A 17590-nucleotide genomic window follows, 5' to 3' on the forward strand; every position below is an offset into this window, starting at 1 on the left:
TTCCTACCATAACTTTACAGAACCAATCCTTCTACTCTTTATGAAAAGAGACTGTTTTATATTTATTTCTGTCAAGAATTCCATCATTAGTTGGATGAACATCTAAGAAGTGTTAAAATTCAAATTAAGCATTAAATTCTTCTAACCCTCCTTCAGTGACAGACTGCTGCACCCTAAATGCAATAGGGAGTGTTATCACAGATCCTTCCTCCCAGCAGCTGGAAGACTTTATAACCACCACTGTTCCCAACAACCTCAATACATTTTTACATTCATGCTGATTTTGCAGTTTCTACCTACGTCAGTTAAATAACATGCTGATGTCATTTTTGCCAAATATCCATTACTGTAAAAATGTCCATAGCTGTATATTGGTTTTTATTCTCCATCTGCACAGTATTTATAATAGCATTTAAAACACTTTACACTATTTTATCTTTTAACTCTTCACTAGTTTTTTTTAGTTTTTTATACATTTTTCTAAGGTTCACGTTTGTGTAATAATTTTTTCTGTTTTTGCTGCTGTAAAAAACTGAATTTTCTCCTTCTGTGACAATAAAAGGGATTTCTATTCTTTTCTTACTCAGCATTATGGAGAACAGCACCCTCTAGCGGCTAACTGAATCATCACGGTCAATTTTTAAAGGTTAACTAAACATTAAATAATTGAAATCCAGACTACATTGAAATAAATACAGTGTTCAAAATGAAATATCAAATACATTTTTATTTACACAGTCTTTTCAAAACAAAAGGCAAACCGAAAAGCCTTTCAAAAAGCTTTGATTTTAAACGACTAATCAAAATGCTTCATATATGAATCACCTTTCATTGCATTCCCCAGACTTGATCAGGTCCCATGTAGAAGGATTCGAGTTATATTCGGAGGTTTAAGACCCAGGACATGAGACAATAAGCTTTCCGCTTTAGCCATATTGCACAAGGGACACATTGAGAAGTGATGCTACTTAGAAACAAGTGTTTCAAGACTGATAGAGCCATCTGGAGAAAAAAAAAATATTTTACCTGATATATATATATAAAAAATACTTTTTCCCTTTCAAGTAATTCAAAAAGTTCAGTTGGCAATTTTACCATAAGTATGATTTTTAATTTGTAGAACCAGTAGTCTTTCCTCACCTGAAACAAGCATTTAACCAAATTGAACAACTGCAGAAAAATGTGTAAATATTAACAAATCACCTGAAACCTCTCATATTAAAATGTGAACAGGTTTCATTATATGTACGACAACGTACACAGTAAGCGAGGTCACAGAAGAGACCAGTAGTTAGCAATGGGAGGTATATCAGGGACGACAGTAGTAAATTATTCTTTAATTAATCAGACACGCCTCAGTTTTCCCATCAGTGCGAGCCCTCGCACTGGGCCGTCTCACAAGGCTTTCACTTGCATGAATAAATAAAAAGGCCAAAAATACTGAGTTTAACCATAATCTGAGCTGATCTTGATATAAATGTTGGACTATGAGGAGAGAAGAGATGTGGTTAGAAGTTTCTGTAGCTCTAAATAAAAACAAAACAAAAAACACTTAGCATGTTAAATCAGATACTTTTGATTGAAAACCAAATATTTTTGGCAAAGCGGAAAACAGCAGGGTTATCAATGATTCAGATTTATGAGATGACAAAAAAAGGATCGAAAAACTAATAAACTTAAGAATTGAATGTGATTAGTCATTAAAAAAAAATTGAACATTTATACCATCCAGCATTTTCTGCAAATTACAAGGAAGCATGATCGACATTTTTATGAAACGTTAATCGTCGGCACAGAGACGTCATCATAACACCGTTTTCATGGAGGCCTTTAAAGATGAATTTTGATAACTAAGCCAGGATGATGAGAAATTCCCTTCAAGAAAAGCTATGCCATCATGGGAAACTTTGTTTTTAAATAACTTTTTGTTCAATTTAAATAAAATATTGTGGATCTTTTTGGTCTACATCTTGCACACACATCCACTCGACACACACACAGAATGAGAGCAGCTATTATTCTTTCCACAAGCCCTTAGAGAGTAAAACTCAAAAAGAAACTAAGGAGAATCAGACTGAGATCCCTGACATTTTTCCGAGAACAAATTAAGTGTTTTTAGTAGTTCTTTTTAACTTAAATATAATAAAGATATATCTGTGTCATTTTCTATAGATCCTCTCAGTCGTCTGTAGAGTCTGTGTCGTCGTTCATATATTCTTCTTCTACAGGCGTGCGAGTCCCCCACTCGTCTTCGTCATACTCTATGCTGTCATTGTCCTCTACCAGGTCGTCGAGCCGGGGCGGCTCTCCCGCAGCGTGCGCACCGCCTGCCGCTCCGTTTGGCAGCAGGTCTGCAACCGGTTGTCCCTGCTGGTTGTCAGGCTGCGCTGGTGGGCCGGCGGCAGCGGCGTCCTGCGGCGCTGCATAGCCCCCGTTGTTGTTGGAGAAGGCGGCTCTGTCTCGGCCGTCTTCCTCGACGTAAACCCGCTGGTGGCACATTGGGCACGTGTCCTGGATGTACAGCCACTTCCTCAGGCACAGTGCATGGAAGTAGTGGTGGCATGGCGTGAGGCGCGCCGAGTTGGCGAAGTCCTGGTAACAGATGGCGCACACGTCTTCAATGTCCCTCAGCTGGTCCCCTCGGACCTCCGGCAGGGAGTTGATCTTCTTAACCGCGGTGCGGCGGTTGATGAAGGTCTTCCAACCGTTCTTGGCCTGAAGGTAGATGTTGAAATAGGCGTGCAGGCACATCATGCAGGCTCGGATCTTGCTGCCCGACTCGAACATCATGGTGTAGGCGCCGTTTCCGAACATGATGACCCCGAACAGGAACTCTATGATGTTTCCGGAGGAGCGCACGTAGTAGACGTAATCGTCCAGCTTCTCCCAGAGGACGTTGGAGAATCCGTCCACCATGAAGAGACCGTAGACGGTCAGGGACACCACGACCTGAAACGAAAAGAGGAGAAGTGTCAGATCTGTCAGCATCGATGGTTCCTGCAGCACAGGAGCAAACAGGCTCAGCTGATGAACCTTTACAGCAGCTCCACAGCTTTAAGGACAAAGAATTACACAGACTCCAGGAGCTTCAGGTAAACAGTCCAGTTTTAAGCATGGCCATGTGTTAAAACTGCCTCAAACTTCTCGACAGCTCTAAAATGGTGGTTATGCTTCCGCAGCAGTGTGTCGCAGTGAAATTGTCGCCTTATAACACAGATATTTTTTTTTTATTTAAGCCCAATATTGAAGCGTGGTCTGCACTATGTTACACAACGCCAGAGGCACAATGACAAACTAGCTGTGGGTCTAGATACGGCCGAGGCGGTGCAATGGAAAAATGATCTAGAAATAAGTAAATATTTCTTAAATTAAGTGTATTTACCCTTAATTCTAGTTGGTATAAAAGGTAGTTTGCCAATGGAATCAATAGTTTTACTCTTAAAATAAGATAATTAGACAATATGCACTTGAAATAAGACAATGCAATTGTTCTTATTTTAAATGTAAATCGTCTTGTTCCATTGGCAAAATGTCTCTTTTACCTCATCAATCCAAGAACAAATGCACTCATTTGAAGAAGAAAATGACTTGTATAGATTTCAAGTTTTTCTAGTGTGAGGAAGTTGAAAAATGCAAGGAGTAAGTTTGTGCAACAATGAAGGGACATGAAGGCAAAAAAAGAGCAGGGATCCAGGTGGAAAAAGGGTCCCAGCGTTCTACGCTCTCGCTCTTCAAGCTGGTCCATCTTCACGGGTTGTTTTCCACAATGGCGGTCATACAAACAAAACAAGCCAGTAAGGCACCAAACAGGAAATACGCATAATGTAGAGCGGACGTAAATTTGACCAATCAGATGTCTCCTGTTTGCGGTCACCTACAATTTTGGAGAGGTGCAGCAGAGTGTCTGCAGAAGGGGCGGGGCATATCTGCATTAACTATGACACACACAGATAACCTGGTGTCTGAGCATAAACCAGCCTTAATGCAGATCAATCTTTCTTGGTCTCTGTAAATGATTTTCACCAACGTAAACAAACTTTGAAGCTGAACTTAAACTGAGGTTATTAAACATAGAGGGAATTTGTATGAATCTGTTTATTTTTTGCCGTTTTTGTAAAAAAAATTAAAATAAATTAAAAAACCCTTCATTTATACATCCCAATGTAATGCCCCATTGATTTTATTATTCAATTAAATCCCCATAAAAATGAATTTTGTAGCAGCAATGTGGCACAAAGTTCAAAGTGCATGTGAAACTTTAAAGACACTGTAAAATAATCATACATCATTTCAAGTAGAAACGACGCTAAAAGTTTGAAACTCACCTTGAGACAGAGCTCTACACAAAAGGCCGTGACAGCGAAGAGCCACGTGTTGAAGGCGTAGTGATGCCAGAGGGCGAAGCTGAGCACCACGGGGAGCACGAAGAGGGCCACCGACACCAGCAGCACGGGGAAATGGCGGCGAAAGGAGGAGACGTGGGATGCGCTGAGAGACATCAGGACGGGGTCGGTCATGCCGTGGATAAAGTGCAGGATGGCCGTCAGTAGAAGGCACATGTTTCGGCTCAGGCGGACCTTTGTTAGAAAGAGACAGACATTCTCTCACCAACACATACGTTTTTTATCTTACAAAGGAACAGTCCAAAGGCCACTTGTAAAGTCTACAATTTAAGAATCGCGACAAAACAGTGGCGCCAGACGTTTATTCAATGACATCAATAATTTAGACTTTAAATATCAGACCCTTGGGTGAGAGAAACAACTTCCTCCTCAACGGCTCTGAAGGACCAGCTGCTGATTTTGGTTCAGATGAAGCCATGCTGAATATTAAACATGGCGCCTCCTGAACTACACAAATTCATCTTTATTACTTTTGACAATGTATAATTGTTTATTTCTTTGCTGTGAACAGTTGGAGTTCTGATATTTCCTACATCATTAAGCCTCTATACTGCCTGTTCTCTGTTGATTTATAACAAGAACCATTTTAAAGCAATACATCAGTCCAACTCATTTCAGTTAAAGGAATCTGATCAAGTCATTTCCCTTTTTTTAAACAGAAAACAAAATCCCATCCAATGACATACAGTCTGTATAAAGCATTTTATAATAGAAGAGGGTAAAATTGATTGTTCATTTGATGTCAAGTGGTAAAAATATATCTGATTGCATTGTTTAAATTTACTATGATTTCAACCAAAAACAAACAGCTACCTGAGCGCCAGGCCACACAGCAGGATAACATTTAGAGCAGGGTTAGGTTGTACAACAATCTTTACAACAAGCTTTATTCTCATCTAATTCAATCCATCATTTAAAACTGGAACAATTACAGCACAACCGCAACCTATTAAGATATGATTGTCCACCTAAACCGAGGAAGCAGGTTAGGAGAAAGATTTCAGAGAAGCAGTCAAGAGGCCTTCAGAAACTCTGCGGCAGGAGGAAACAATCTTTAGGAAGAAAAGCAAATCTATTGCGTACTCAAATAATCCTTTATAGGGCTCTCAGTGAAATCATTTGAAAATCAAAATTTCAAGCCAATAGTGTTATTGGAATCCAAGACACATCTTATTACCTTTGTAACCTTTAAAAAAATATGAACATTTTGATAGCAAAAATTGATATCAATGTAATAAGAATAAAAGCCAACTTGCCTGAATATATTAAGAACAATAACAACATTTCTTCTATAAGAAATTCATGAAACACTCAGTGAAAGAAACACTCAACATAACATAACCTTTAAGGTATTAATTAATAATAACTCCATTTGTATACAAGTGATCAAAAATGTTAACCTGCCCTATAAAGGGATAACCTGGACTTTACGGAAGAGAGCGGGTGAAAGACAACCTTCGTTGAAAGAAACTACAAGTCTTGTTTCCACTTTTATCTGGGAAAAGAATGATATGTAAAGAGAAAGAACTTAAACCTGTTGCCCTGGGAACAAAACAATGAGTCTGGCAGGAGGCTAATACTACAAACAAACACCATCACATCGCAGCACTATGCTTGAGTCATCTTTTTTTTCTGCAGCAGAGACACCACAGTCTGCCAGAGCTGATAGAGGGCGGATGAATCTTAGCAAGGCTGTTAGAGGCTGAAGAAGACTTGACCTGATAGGAGCTTCTCCTTACAAGAGCTGAAAGGGTTGTCAAATATACCGAAGCTCCATAAAGTATATAAACACTCAAACACTATGTGAAACGGTACTGATACTAAAGTCCAGCATTGTTTGCATATGTTTGCTGGGATTATATTTCACATTTATGGATTATTTGCGCATCAAAAGAACAATAAATCAAACAATTCTAAATATTATCAAAGTGGATTATATTTAGAATGTTTAGTTTGTATTGATTTATACACTTATTCAACCAGCATCTGTGTTCCTGTTGAGAAAGGATTTACCATGTTCAGATTTAAAAAGGTCATTTTTTTCATGTTGATAAAGATATTTTTTGCCCTTATTTATCTTTTATTTAAGACCTCATGGTATCAAGTATTGAATATTTTCCACATCGAGTCAGAAAGTTTAATATAGCGATCGCTCCAAGATTGAAATATTTTAGATGTGTGTTAAAAGGACCAGTTCAAGTACAGATTTAAATCTGTATTCAGCCTTAATCTGAGGAGGACATCTCGCTCTCTGCACAATCTGACTGATCTTGAGCTACTTTGCTATTCTTTAAGGCGTGTGCTAAGCTAGTAGAGACATACTGCCAAAATATTTGCACTATAAAGCACTTAGAATATAAATAAAATTAATAATTTAAAAAAGTATTATTTATATTTCATTTTAAAATAAATGCACCACCTTATTTTAGCCTAACATATAAACATTTAAGTTGGCAAAATGTTGGAAAAGTTCCTCTAAAAGGCTCTGTTAATAAAAAGTTACTAAAATGAACTGAATATCGGGACATTCAGCTAGCTGTGTCCATTTTTACGAGAAGTGACCTTAACTGTTAAGACAGCGAAGGTGAAAGGTTGAGAGTCCAGCCCAAACCGGCTGGGTTCAGGATGAATAGCCTGTGTTTAAGGCCCTTGTTTTACAGCTACACCACACCCTATGTGCAGGATTCAAATAAAACTAACGTCTCAGTGTGCCGTTACCATGCCAATGTTTTAAGAAAAAGAAAACCAATTGTTAATAATTTAGGAATGCTTTTTACATGCTGCACTAATGCTGAAATAAATATGCAAAAAAAGCACTGTTCATGACTGCTGCAGGGACGTACCAAACGTTCCTCTGGATCCAGGCTGCTGAGCCCAGTCTGCAGAGCCAAAATAAAGAACAAAACAGGAGCCACGAAGCCAAGCCGCTTGTCCTCTTCCTCAGTGGAACCTGGACATTAAAAAAAAAAGATAAGACTCAGATCCAGGAACCTCTCACACAATGGTTCATCCTGTAGATCACATACGTTTGAATTCACAGGGAGAACACATTACCTATGAAAGCCAGGATGCTGAGGCCGAGGTAGTGTGCCATGGAAGAGATGACTGCGCTCATGCCCAACACAGTCAGGGTGGAATCGCATCCAGAAATTATCAGGTTGCTTGTCAGATCCCAGAAAACATCCCAGCTGAACAGGTAACCCTGAAAACATTAGATACACAAAAAGTAAGAAATTTTTCCAGGAAAATGCACAGAAAATTCTGTAATGAAGATTTTTATACAGTCGTAAAGATTAGGATTTTTTTTTCTTCCAATGATTCCATTCTTCATAGTTCTGAACGGTGCTCCTTACCTGTGAATCAGCGCTCCCATCCGCTGCCCCACCGGCTGCATCACCACTCTCCTTCCTCACCGCTCGCACAACATAAACCAGTATGAGCGCCTGGGCGGTGACCCGGGTCAGCCAGAATACTCGCAGGACATCGGGGAACCTGATTCTTTTCCACGTGTCCTCCAGCAGCAGCCGGAGCCCGTAGATCCTGTACATGTGCCGCACCAGCAGGTAGACGTACCGACACGAGTAGTAGAACGACTTGAGCCTCATGGCTAGGCAGACGGCCGTGTTGAGAGCGAGCGCCAGGCCCGAGACAACCGCCGTCATATGCCTGACATCGGCAGGAAGCTCTATCATCATCCCCCATAGAGGAATCATGATGTCCAAGACCACCAGTGCCGCAAACACTGACTGAAGATTGAGCAGGAATACGTATGCAATGCCGAAGATCAGCTGGACGGCAGCCATGCCGAGCCACAGCGTCGTCCCATTTCGAGGCAGCAATCTGAACCCCAGAGCTGCTTTGTAGTACGCACTGTAGAAGTCTATGTGTGAGGTGGTGTAGTAGTTTATGAGGACTGCTGCCAAGCCAAGAAGGACAGCCAGGAAGAGGGTGTAGAATTTGAACAAGGCTTTCTGGGAAAGCAGCAGCACCACGGTGGAGATGAGGACACCTGAAAGAGAGAGCGTACCACAGGCATCGTGAGCAGGACGATGGACAGGTTTACAGGAAAATTCCAATTTGTCAGGAAACACAGCAATGTGCATGTCAATCTGTAGCTCTTTTGCATTCATGTGCACAAATCGGAATTAAATAAACCAAAATACTAGATATGGATATTGTTGTTTAGACACAATCTTTTCATAAAGGTGAGACGGAGCAAGAAGTTGAGGAAAACACATTTTTTTCCAATTGTCAGAAACATACTTCCTAAAATTACTTATAAGAGGCACTGATATAGGAGGAACCATTTATCTTTAAAGTTTAAATTAAGCACTGCTTTGTATCAATCAGTCACATGAAACCAAAATAAATATTTGTTGGTAATATGGAACAAAAAGATTCAATAGTTTAACCCTTTATAGGGCACTCAATGAAATCCTTTAAAAATCCAAATTTCCAGCCAATAGTGTTATTGGAATCCAGGACACGACCTTATTACCTTTCAAATATAAAAAAATAGGGATATCTTGATGGCAAAAATGTAAGTCAATCTAATAACAAGAAACGCTAACTTGACCGAATATATTAAGAAAAATAACAAAAGGGCTTCTATAAGAAATTCATAAAAAACACTCAAAGTGAAAGAAACACATTTTATTTGGTCCAACATAACCTTAGAGGCATTAATGCTGATACTGGAACTTACATTTTTTAGTTTATACACCTAAATATAATTGTTAACTAGGCTTATTAACTTTTTAACCCTATTTTTTAACTTTTCAGTTAACTTTATACCTTGTCTTTCTTGACTTGTTAACTTTTTTTCAAATTAATTTACAGTTGGTAATAAATCATTCAAGGGCTCATCTACCTGGTCAAATGCCAAAATAAGACATACAGCCATGTAGCAGTATCTTTCCTGAATGGCTGGATATAAATCTTGTGCTTGTAGACCTCACTTAGGGAGGGGGGGGGACTCCATTTGTGAGGGGTTTGCAAGTGATCAAAAATGGTAACCTATCCTATAAAGGATTAAGCACTATAAACCTGTTTTTAGCCTAATAGATGGCCACCTTTCAATAGAACTGAACTCAAGTCTTGTTTTGACAAGAAGACAAGAATTAACAAGAAGTTTTTACTGTAGTCCTGAACAGTTCAAAGGTCTCCACACTGTAGTTATGTAATCTGTCTGTTTACTCCACAAAGATTAGGCTGTAAAAGCTACATTAAAAATGTCTACTGATTGTAGACTATGTAACCCCCACCAAAAAAAATAAATAAAAAATTAAACCACTAGTCAACAAAGGCTAGGGTTTCTTTTTGAAGTGACTTTTTGGACAGGCATTATCATGAGAAGCTGTCAGAATGTTCCCCACAGAACGGCGAGACTAAAACTGACACTACACCTGTGCTTTTACATTTTATGCTAGTAGTTAGTGAGCAAGAGTGAGTTAATGACGGAGCCCGGCAAATAACAAAAATTAAATTATACTTAAGCAGTTTATCAAACAGATTTGCACCCAGTAAGTGCTCCTGCTGCTAGTTAAGACGGCTTTATTCTGTCTGACAGGTGCCGCTGGACCGCAGCTCCGGCTAAGCTAGCTTAAGTGTTAGCGCTAGCTGCTAGCACTGACGTTTGGCTCTCTGTCGGCAGCTTTCCTCTTAAAAAAAAAAAAAGGCTTACCCATGACTCTGACCAGGACCTTTCCAGTGAACCCGGCCCATCCCGAACCTTGGTCGTAGTAAGAGTTAAAAATGGCGTCGATAATGAAAATACAGGGAACTCTTAGAGCCACATCCAGCAAAGCTAAGGCCTGCTGGCCTAACCGGGCTTGGGTGGACGCCATACGGCTACAGCGTTGGCGTTGTAGTCCCGGTCAGCTCCGGTGTTCCATGTAATACCAAGCTGTGTAAAAGTCCTCCAAACAGACGCCCCTGTCGTTTCCAGATTTGTTAGGTATTACATTTGCTCGGGAGATGGCAAGTTGCTGGGGCTCGCCATGTTAGCCTGCTCCAACCTCCTGTTGCTTCTCTTGTTTCTGTAAAATAATGAAATCCCAGTTTTCTCCCAGTAGGCAGTCTTTAGATGTCAGGCTGTTCCAGTAGATCCTGAGTTTGGTAGATTAAACAAAATCACGGAGTTATCAATGAAAACGCGGTTTCTTTCTGTTTAAGTCTGAGAACTAGAACCACTGAAATTGTTTGCTTATTCAGGCGTAATAACGCTACGTAGTATCTGCGTCTGTGGGTGTGGCAACTGACGTAACAAGTTTCACATAACTCTTCTTATGGCAGGCTGTTTTGACATAACTAGAAGCGCTGTCCTCTCTAGAGTTACATTTAATGATCTACAAAATAAGATTATTCCTAGAAATGTACAAGATATCCTAAATTAATTTTTTCTTAGCAAAAAATACTTTTCAGGCTAGCAAAAATGTAATTGTACTAATAAGAATAAACTTTCCAATACCTAAAAAAAATTAAGTGGCCCTTTTGACATTTTAAATAGGAAGAATGTTATTTTAGATATCTGGAAGTAAAAGCCCAATACACATGAATGGGAAATGTGATGTCATTTTCACTAGTAAGAGTTACATTTCAGTTATCTGAAATGTATAATTTAGATAGGAAGAATGTTATTTTAGATACCGGTATCTTAAATGTTCATTTTGACTAGAAAGAAATGCATTTGAGACATCTGAAATATATATTCAGTAAAGGTAATAAATGTCAAAACGGCTGCCATACTTCCTCTTCTTTCACCTTAATTTCAAAATGATCCCTCAAAAAATACAAAAATGTAACACATTTTAAATTTCAAGTCATGTGAATATAAGTTATTTAATGTCAGATGTCTTCAGATGTCAAACTCAGTTTAGTTTTTTTTTTTCAAAGGAGTTTTAAATGAATGTGGAAATGATTAGCCCCTGATTTGAGACAACCTGTTGTGGTCCCACTATTTGATGAAGGCTGAGGAAAGAGCTGGCCTTTTCTATTAGCTTGTTTTGATCATAACCGAGAGCAACATTTAAGAAAAACTTTCAGATTTGAATATGGACTCGATTTAAACAGAACAGGAGTAGAACGTCTGTAGGTTCGTAAGGGTTTGTTGCCCTCCAGGGCTGATATAGACCCACTGAGAAAGCAGTAACTTTGCCTCTTCATGTTGCACCATTTGATCTAGAGCAGGGGTTACATGCCTCTGCTTTTTGTGGACTGTAGCCCAGTAGTCAATACAACCATCCCCCACAAACTGACATTAACTGACTGACATTAACTAAAACAAACAAGGAGGTCTGCCCTAATCTAAGCTGTAAATGTAATTTGCTGGACTAGATAACTAGGATTATTTCTGCCAAATATGTCTGTTTATTCTCTGAAGAAGACAAAGTAAAATGCAAGGAAAACATTATTTTATCTCTATTATTTTTTTTTTTTTACCTTTACCAATAGTGAAAATATACAGCTTTTAGTAAATTATCCATTAAAGCATTCAAACTGTATGCCCATTTCTTTTTTACTTATATGTTTATTTCAAACCATTTCACATCAAGGCACTATTATATTCCTGCAAAGCTATTTTAACCCTTTAAAGCCCGATCCAAGAATAAAACAAAACAGAAAATTACTTTTTTTTGGTTTGAAGTCCTTATTTGCCCTCTTAACAAAATATGTTAAAAAGAAAAAACAGAAATACATTTTTGATATTAATAATTTATTACTATGCGATAAGTCAAAATAATTTTTTGTTTAGTCTTCTGCCCTCTGTTATCAGGTATATCTGATTGTGTACGATAGGATTTTGAGCAAAGTTTTTACCATTAAATTATGCAAAAGGTGTCAGACCCAAAACATTTTAGAAACCGTATGTATCAAATATGATACATTTGGCATTACAGGGTTAAATGGATCAATATATTTTGAATAAAGGAGCATTCAATTTAAAATGTCCAAAAGGTCTACACTTTGTCTTCCAATTTTCGTAATCATCTCTAATCAGCATTGAATGTTGTAGGAATGAAAGCTGGGGTTAATGCGTTGGCATTTTAGGAAACTAAATTCAAAGATTTCTTCTAGAAATAACCTAATAATGCAGAGATTATAAAATATATCTTACAGATGTTCCCATGCATCTGTCCAATGTTTGATATCTGAAGGCTGGTTGGCATATCAAAGATTATGCTTTTTTTTTTTTTCTAAAGTCAGACATTTAAAATATATCAGCTAAACCTAAAAGATTATGCTGAATTTAAATTGATTGGCCATAACAAATATTTTTAGTTTTCTAGTAACACAAAATTTGTTTTGCTGCAAATAAAACGTTCTAACCTGTAACGTAAACATATTTTTTCCATACCTGATATAGTAGGATCCTGCAGTTTATAATTGAATACGATGCAGAAACAAAGTTTTATACTCTAAAAGCAGCTCACATGATTAAAACAGGAAAATAAAGGATAGTCTTCCAGTACAAGTTCTATTTGTTTAATTTAAAATGATATATTCCCAATTTTTTCATGTAAATTAAGCTTGGTTGTCTGTATTTATCATCTAATCACCAAAATAAATGTAATGTTTTAACTACTTGGCAACTCTGCTTTTTCTGATTAGTTTTATTTCAGCGCTAACGACCCGAGAAACAGAAAGAAAAGATATTAAAATCATAAACACTTATACATTTGTTCAGAATTAAACATGTATATGTTTTCTATCTGTTCATTTGTTTATTTCTACGATCTCCACTGTTTGTTCTGATGGTTCCATTTGATAGCAGGACAACCAAAAAGGGAAACTAGGAAAACAAAAAATAGCACATAAATAAATATTTCCATCAATATGGATATTCATGTCCTTGTATAAACCATTGCTTTAAACGTTTCCCCTGTCTGCCTTATAGAGGCATCAATGCAAAAGGGTTTTTTTTTTTTTTTTTTTTACTGCTGCAATCAGAAGATTAGGAGACATCAGAATATTTCCTTTTAGAAAATGGAGATTTTTAACTCATACATTTATTTAGGCACAAAATAAACACAAATTCATATCAGAGCACATCTGTACGTGTTTTTATTATCAGCTGGAGCTGAAAAACACTTTGATGGTGTTGTTGTAAATTGAGTTGGCTAACTCCACTGGATCCTCCTCCCTCGCAGCTGCCATCACCTCTAAAACTTGTCTGAAAAAGACAAACATTTCATATCAAGCCAACTTCAGTTTTACCCTCTAATTACCCCAAGAAGAAACTCACATGATGTGACAGGGCTCATTTCGATCCTTCAGGCAGTGTCCTGCTTCCCATTTCTTCTTTGTGGGAAACGTAGTTTTAACATATTTAGAGCCAGCGTGAGTGTTTTTCACACCGCACCATGGAGCATCTGAAGGAGAAACACCAAAAAAGATCCATAAGAACTATTATGAACTATTAATAACTATAAATATAAGAACTTTTATAAAGTAATGAAGTAAAGTCATCATACTATTGCTTAATTAGGTCTAAGAATGGACAAAATAAAAATAAGATGCAAACAGCAAAGGAAGAAATACAAATTAAAAAGTAATAAAGGCATTGTTAAAAATGTATCACACCTTATTTTAATTGCCTTCAAGTGTGATATAATATTCTATTCTTAAACGTCATGAGTTTATTGTCCTTAAATGAAAAATAGTCATAATTTACTGAAATAAAAACTTGAAAGCCTCAATTTCTGTGCACCAGATTGTCGTAATGTGCTTCATGCCATAAATCGAGTTCCTGATATAATTGATCTTTTCTGTAATACTCAAACTCATCAAATATGGCTGTATATATAATACAGTACATGTAAGCATAGCAGTTGTCTCACCGGTTTCAATCATGAGCCGCTCAGTGGGGATAGACTTCATAGCTTCAATATTGGCCTCTGTTTTCAAAGAGCTGAGAAATTGGAATATTGTCAATAGCTTACAGAATAAACAACAACATTGTTTGTACAATACGCCTAGAAGAAAAACTCCCCACGCTTGGTTTTTATTATAGATTATTTATAAAACCTTTTTATTTCTATTTCCTACTTAAGACGTGTGATTAATCAATTATAATAAGTAAGAATGTTCTTTTTCGCATCATGCTATTAATACTTTTTTTAACATACGGTACTATGACAGTTCCTTTCATTAAACTACAAATGAAAGCTAAAAAAGATTTAAAACAACATATTCTTTCTGTAGTTATGGCTGAAATTATACTATATTATCTGACTAAGGATGAGAAGTGATTCTAATTAGCAGTCAGATGGAGTGAAATTCAAATATTGAATTTTAAATTTTAGAAGATCTACTGACCATCCATTTATTCCGATATAAAGGTCCAGGTCAACGAGTGCAGCAGCATCCTCCGCTGTCCCATCGAACGAGTGGACCTGTAGGAGAAAACCTGAACCAATTATCTGTGATTCTTATCAACCAACCAGATTTAAAGTTTTACAGAAATAATGATGAAAAAAAATCACCAAATGACTAAAGAATATGCTTCAAGCTAAATCTAATCAAACTGTGATCAGTTATGTATTTATAGAGGTAAAGAAAAAAAAATTGATGAAAATCAGCTGTTTTCTCACCACTCCTCCGGGACATCGGTCTCGATTTCTCTTCATGATTTCTATTTAAAAAAAAAAAAAAGTATGTTATTTTTTTCTTTAGTAAGATCAGTGCCTGGTGTGAAACTCGTTTTCTGCAAATAAATACCAATGAATTCCTGATGGGAGTTTCTGCAGTGGAGGAACATGGGCAGCTTGGTCTCCTCAGCCAAGTCAAACTGCTTCTCAAAGTATCTGCAAAAGAATAGAGAGAAAATAAACAAAACACATCAGTTTTTCTAGAGCCAGGATATATGTTTTAGTTATGAAAACAGCAATCTTTCACTTTTCTATAAGGTTATTTGAAGCAAGTGCTAATTTGTGGCTAAATTCTTACATAGAAAAAAATAAAATTGTTGGCAGTATGCACACGTTTTATATTCGATATGTTGCAATACTTAAATATCATAAAAAACCTACTTTAGTTGAGTCTCTTTCGGGCAAAACTCCAACCTATCAAAATCTGGAACAAGAAAAAAGGCAAAAATAAGAAACAAAAAAGGTCAGCTGTGATCTGCTTGAGGAACCCACACGTAGGTTTCTTAAACAAAGAAAATAAAAGGAGACTTTTAATGGGAAGAAAAAAAAAAAGAGTGATAAATTCAACATCCAATTAGACCCACCTAGGCCACACTCTCCAATGGCCACCACCTTTCCTCTGTGTGCCGCTGCCAGCTCCTTCAGCCCCGACAGGTACTGGGATTCTCCAGTTTGCTCAAACTCACTGCAGCGAGTCGGATGGCAACCAACTGTGGAATAAAACTCACCTGCAATGAAAAGGGAACTGCTTTTATATACAGACCCAACATTTGAAAAATAATCACAACAACAGGGCTGATTCTAACCTAACTGAATAATTAATATAAAAACAGGCGTATTGGGATTTTTTTTAAATGTTTGTAACTTTACACACTCTTTTATAGTTGTTACCTCGGGTCTCAGCCAGTTTGACAGCTTCCTTGCTATCTTCAAGGCTTCCTCCTGTGATCATAAACTGCAACACAAGAAAAGATTATTATTACTGAAAAAAGACATGAGATTAATCTTAATTCTGGGGAGTAATATGAACATGGACCCAAATGCACAATATCCTCCATCAAAGTGATAAATAGCAAACAAACCTTTTCAACTCCAACTCCGAGAGCCCTGCTGATAATCTGATCAAAGTCATCTATCAGAAAAACAACAGAGATTATCTAAATTAATATTAAAGAATATTGATATTACGCACACTGATCTTGGGAAAACAACAAACATCCAATATATTTTACCACCCTTCTAACACAAGAAGCTGAGTATCAAGTCAAAAGCTCAGAAGAAGGAATTAATCGATAATTTAGAACATGAGCAGGTTAGGGTTGTGACTAACTATTAATTTGCAAGTCAATTATTCAGTTAATTATTTCTTCGATTAATAATCAGATAGCAAAAGGTTCGTTAAAGAACATTTTTTACAGACTAAAACAAGGTGAAACTAAAACTTTTTCCACTTGAGGAGTACTGAATAGAGCATATTGATGAAATAAAACACTTTTTAAATCTTAAATGAAAAATGTTTAAGTATTTTATTTACTATTTTTATATAATTACTGCTCTGAAGTAGGTTCCTCTGTCAGCTAAAGGTATGTTTTACAGGCTCTATACTCCAGTAGACAATTAATAGATTACTAAATAAGTTGATGATTATTTCAATAATGGATATATGATAATACGATTAATTGTTTCAGCCTTAATATATAAAGATTTTAACCGAATGAAAGAATTTGCCTAAAGTAAACTGACCCTCAGTTGATCTGACCTACCAGCAACTCCCTTCATCTCAGCTGCCCAGATGTAGAATTTAGTACTTCAAACGTTATACAATCTTATAGGCCTCAAGTCAGGGCACATGTTCTTCCTTCAAATCCTGTTCGAATAAACTTATAAAAACAAGATCGATCTTTTCTTTTGTTGATAGAGCTAAAAAGTTGGCAATCAGCATTACAGGCTGTAATGGGAAATTTATAAAGTAGTTCTTTACTTCTATGCAACATAACATCACATAAGTATTCAGTCTCTCCTCACAGCTGCAGGCTGACTTCTGCACACAGTCAGCAGAGCAAAGGAATGCTCAGCACAGGCGGGGGAAAAAGTTAGTGTAGGTTCAAGGTCCTGTCTTTACAGTCTGACTTTCTGAGAAAGAATTGTAACAAGGGTCATCCAGGCTAGACGTGAAGGCTCTCCGACATCAATGCGTCCGTGGGGCCTTTGTTATGCGATACATCCTGTAAACAGCTGCTGTATATAGTTACTATGCTCCCTGTTTTGTGTGAAAACATATAGGAAGCCATAGAGAGAATCCTCATGGTTGTGATCTTTCTCCTTATGCAGAGTCAGCAAAGACCATCAATCTCACCTGTATCATTTTTTTTTTTCTAGAACGCAGGGCGTCAGTTGTGGCTCTACCGGTTTGGAAATATGTCATCAAATAATCAGTAAGAGACGGACACCTTTACCAGGACTTCTAATGCTGTTTGGTGGTGTTTCTCTTGCCATCACTTCCTGTGTTTGTATTTGCCAACTTACAGAAGTGTTTAG

At 37.3% G+C, this 17590-nt stretch overlaps 2 protein-coding genes across 2 annotated transcripts in view; both read right to left on the reverse strand.

The window, feature by feature from the left end:
* Positions 1-729: 729 nt before the first annotated feature.
* Positions 730-10626, reverse strand: rnf139 (ring finger protein 139). Its single transcript, XM_015375068.1, has 6 exons — positions 10087-10626; positions 7757-8412; positions 7458-7605; positions 7247-7353; positions 4326-4577; positions 730-2949 (listed from the first exon to the last, which is right to left on the reverse strand). Exons 1-6 carry the CDS (start codon positions 10247-10249, stop codon positions 2179-2181), a joined length of 2097 nt encoding a protein of 698 aa, XP_015230554.1. The 5' UTR covers positions 10250-10626; the 3' UTR covers positions 730-2178.
* Positions 10627-13348: 2722 nt separating this feature from the next.
* tatdn1 (TatD DNase domain containing 1) overlaps positions 13349-17590 on the reverse strand; it is a 5573-nt gene continuing 1331 nt past the window's right edge. The window contains exons 3-12 of the mRNA XM_015375019.1: positions 16135-16184; positions 15944-16007; positions 15637-15780; positions 15434-15476; positions 15123-15208; positions 14996-15036; positions 14721-14797; positions 14243-14313; positions 13648-13774; positions 13349-13575 (exon numbers count right to left, since the gene is read on the reverse strand). Coding sequence (XP_015230505.1) covers positions 13473-13575; positions 13648-13774; positions 14243-14313; positions 14721-14797; positions 14996-15036; positions 15123-15208; positions 15434-15476; positions 15637-15780; positions 15944-16007; positions 16135-16184 — 806 coding nt within the window. The 3' untranslated portion in view covers positions 13349-13472. The remainder of the gene's footprint in view (positions 13576-13647; positions 13775-14242; positions 14314-14720; positions 14798-14995; positions 15037-15122; positions 15209-15433; positions 15477-15636; positions 15781-15943; positions 16008-16134; positions 16185-17590) is intronic.

Source organism: Cyprinodon variegatus, unplaced genomic scaffold (genome assembly GCF_000732505.1).
Source record: "Cyprinodon variegatus isolate N-32 unplaced genomic scaffold, C_variegatus-1.0 Scaffold112, whole genome shotgun sequence".
In the NCBI taxonomy this organism is placed as follows: Eukaryota; Metazoa; Chordata; class Actinopteri; order Cyprinodontiformes; family Cyprinodontidae; genus Cyprinodon; species Cyprinodon variegatus.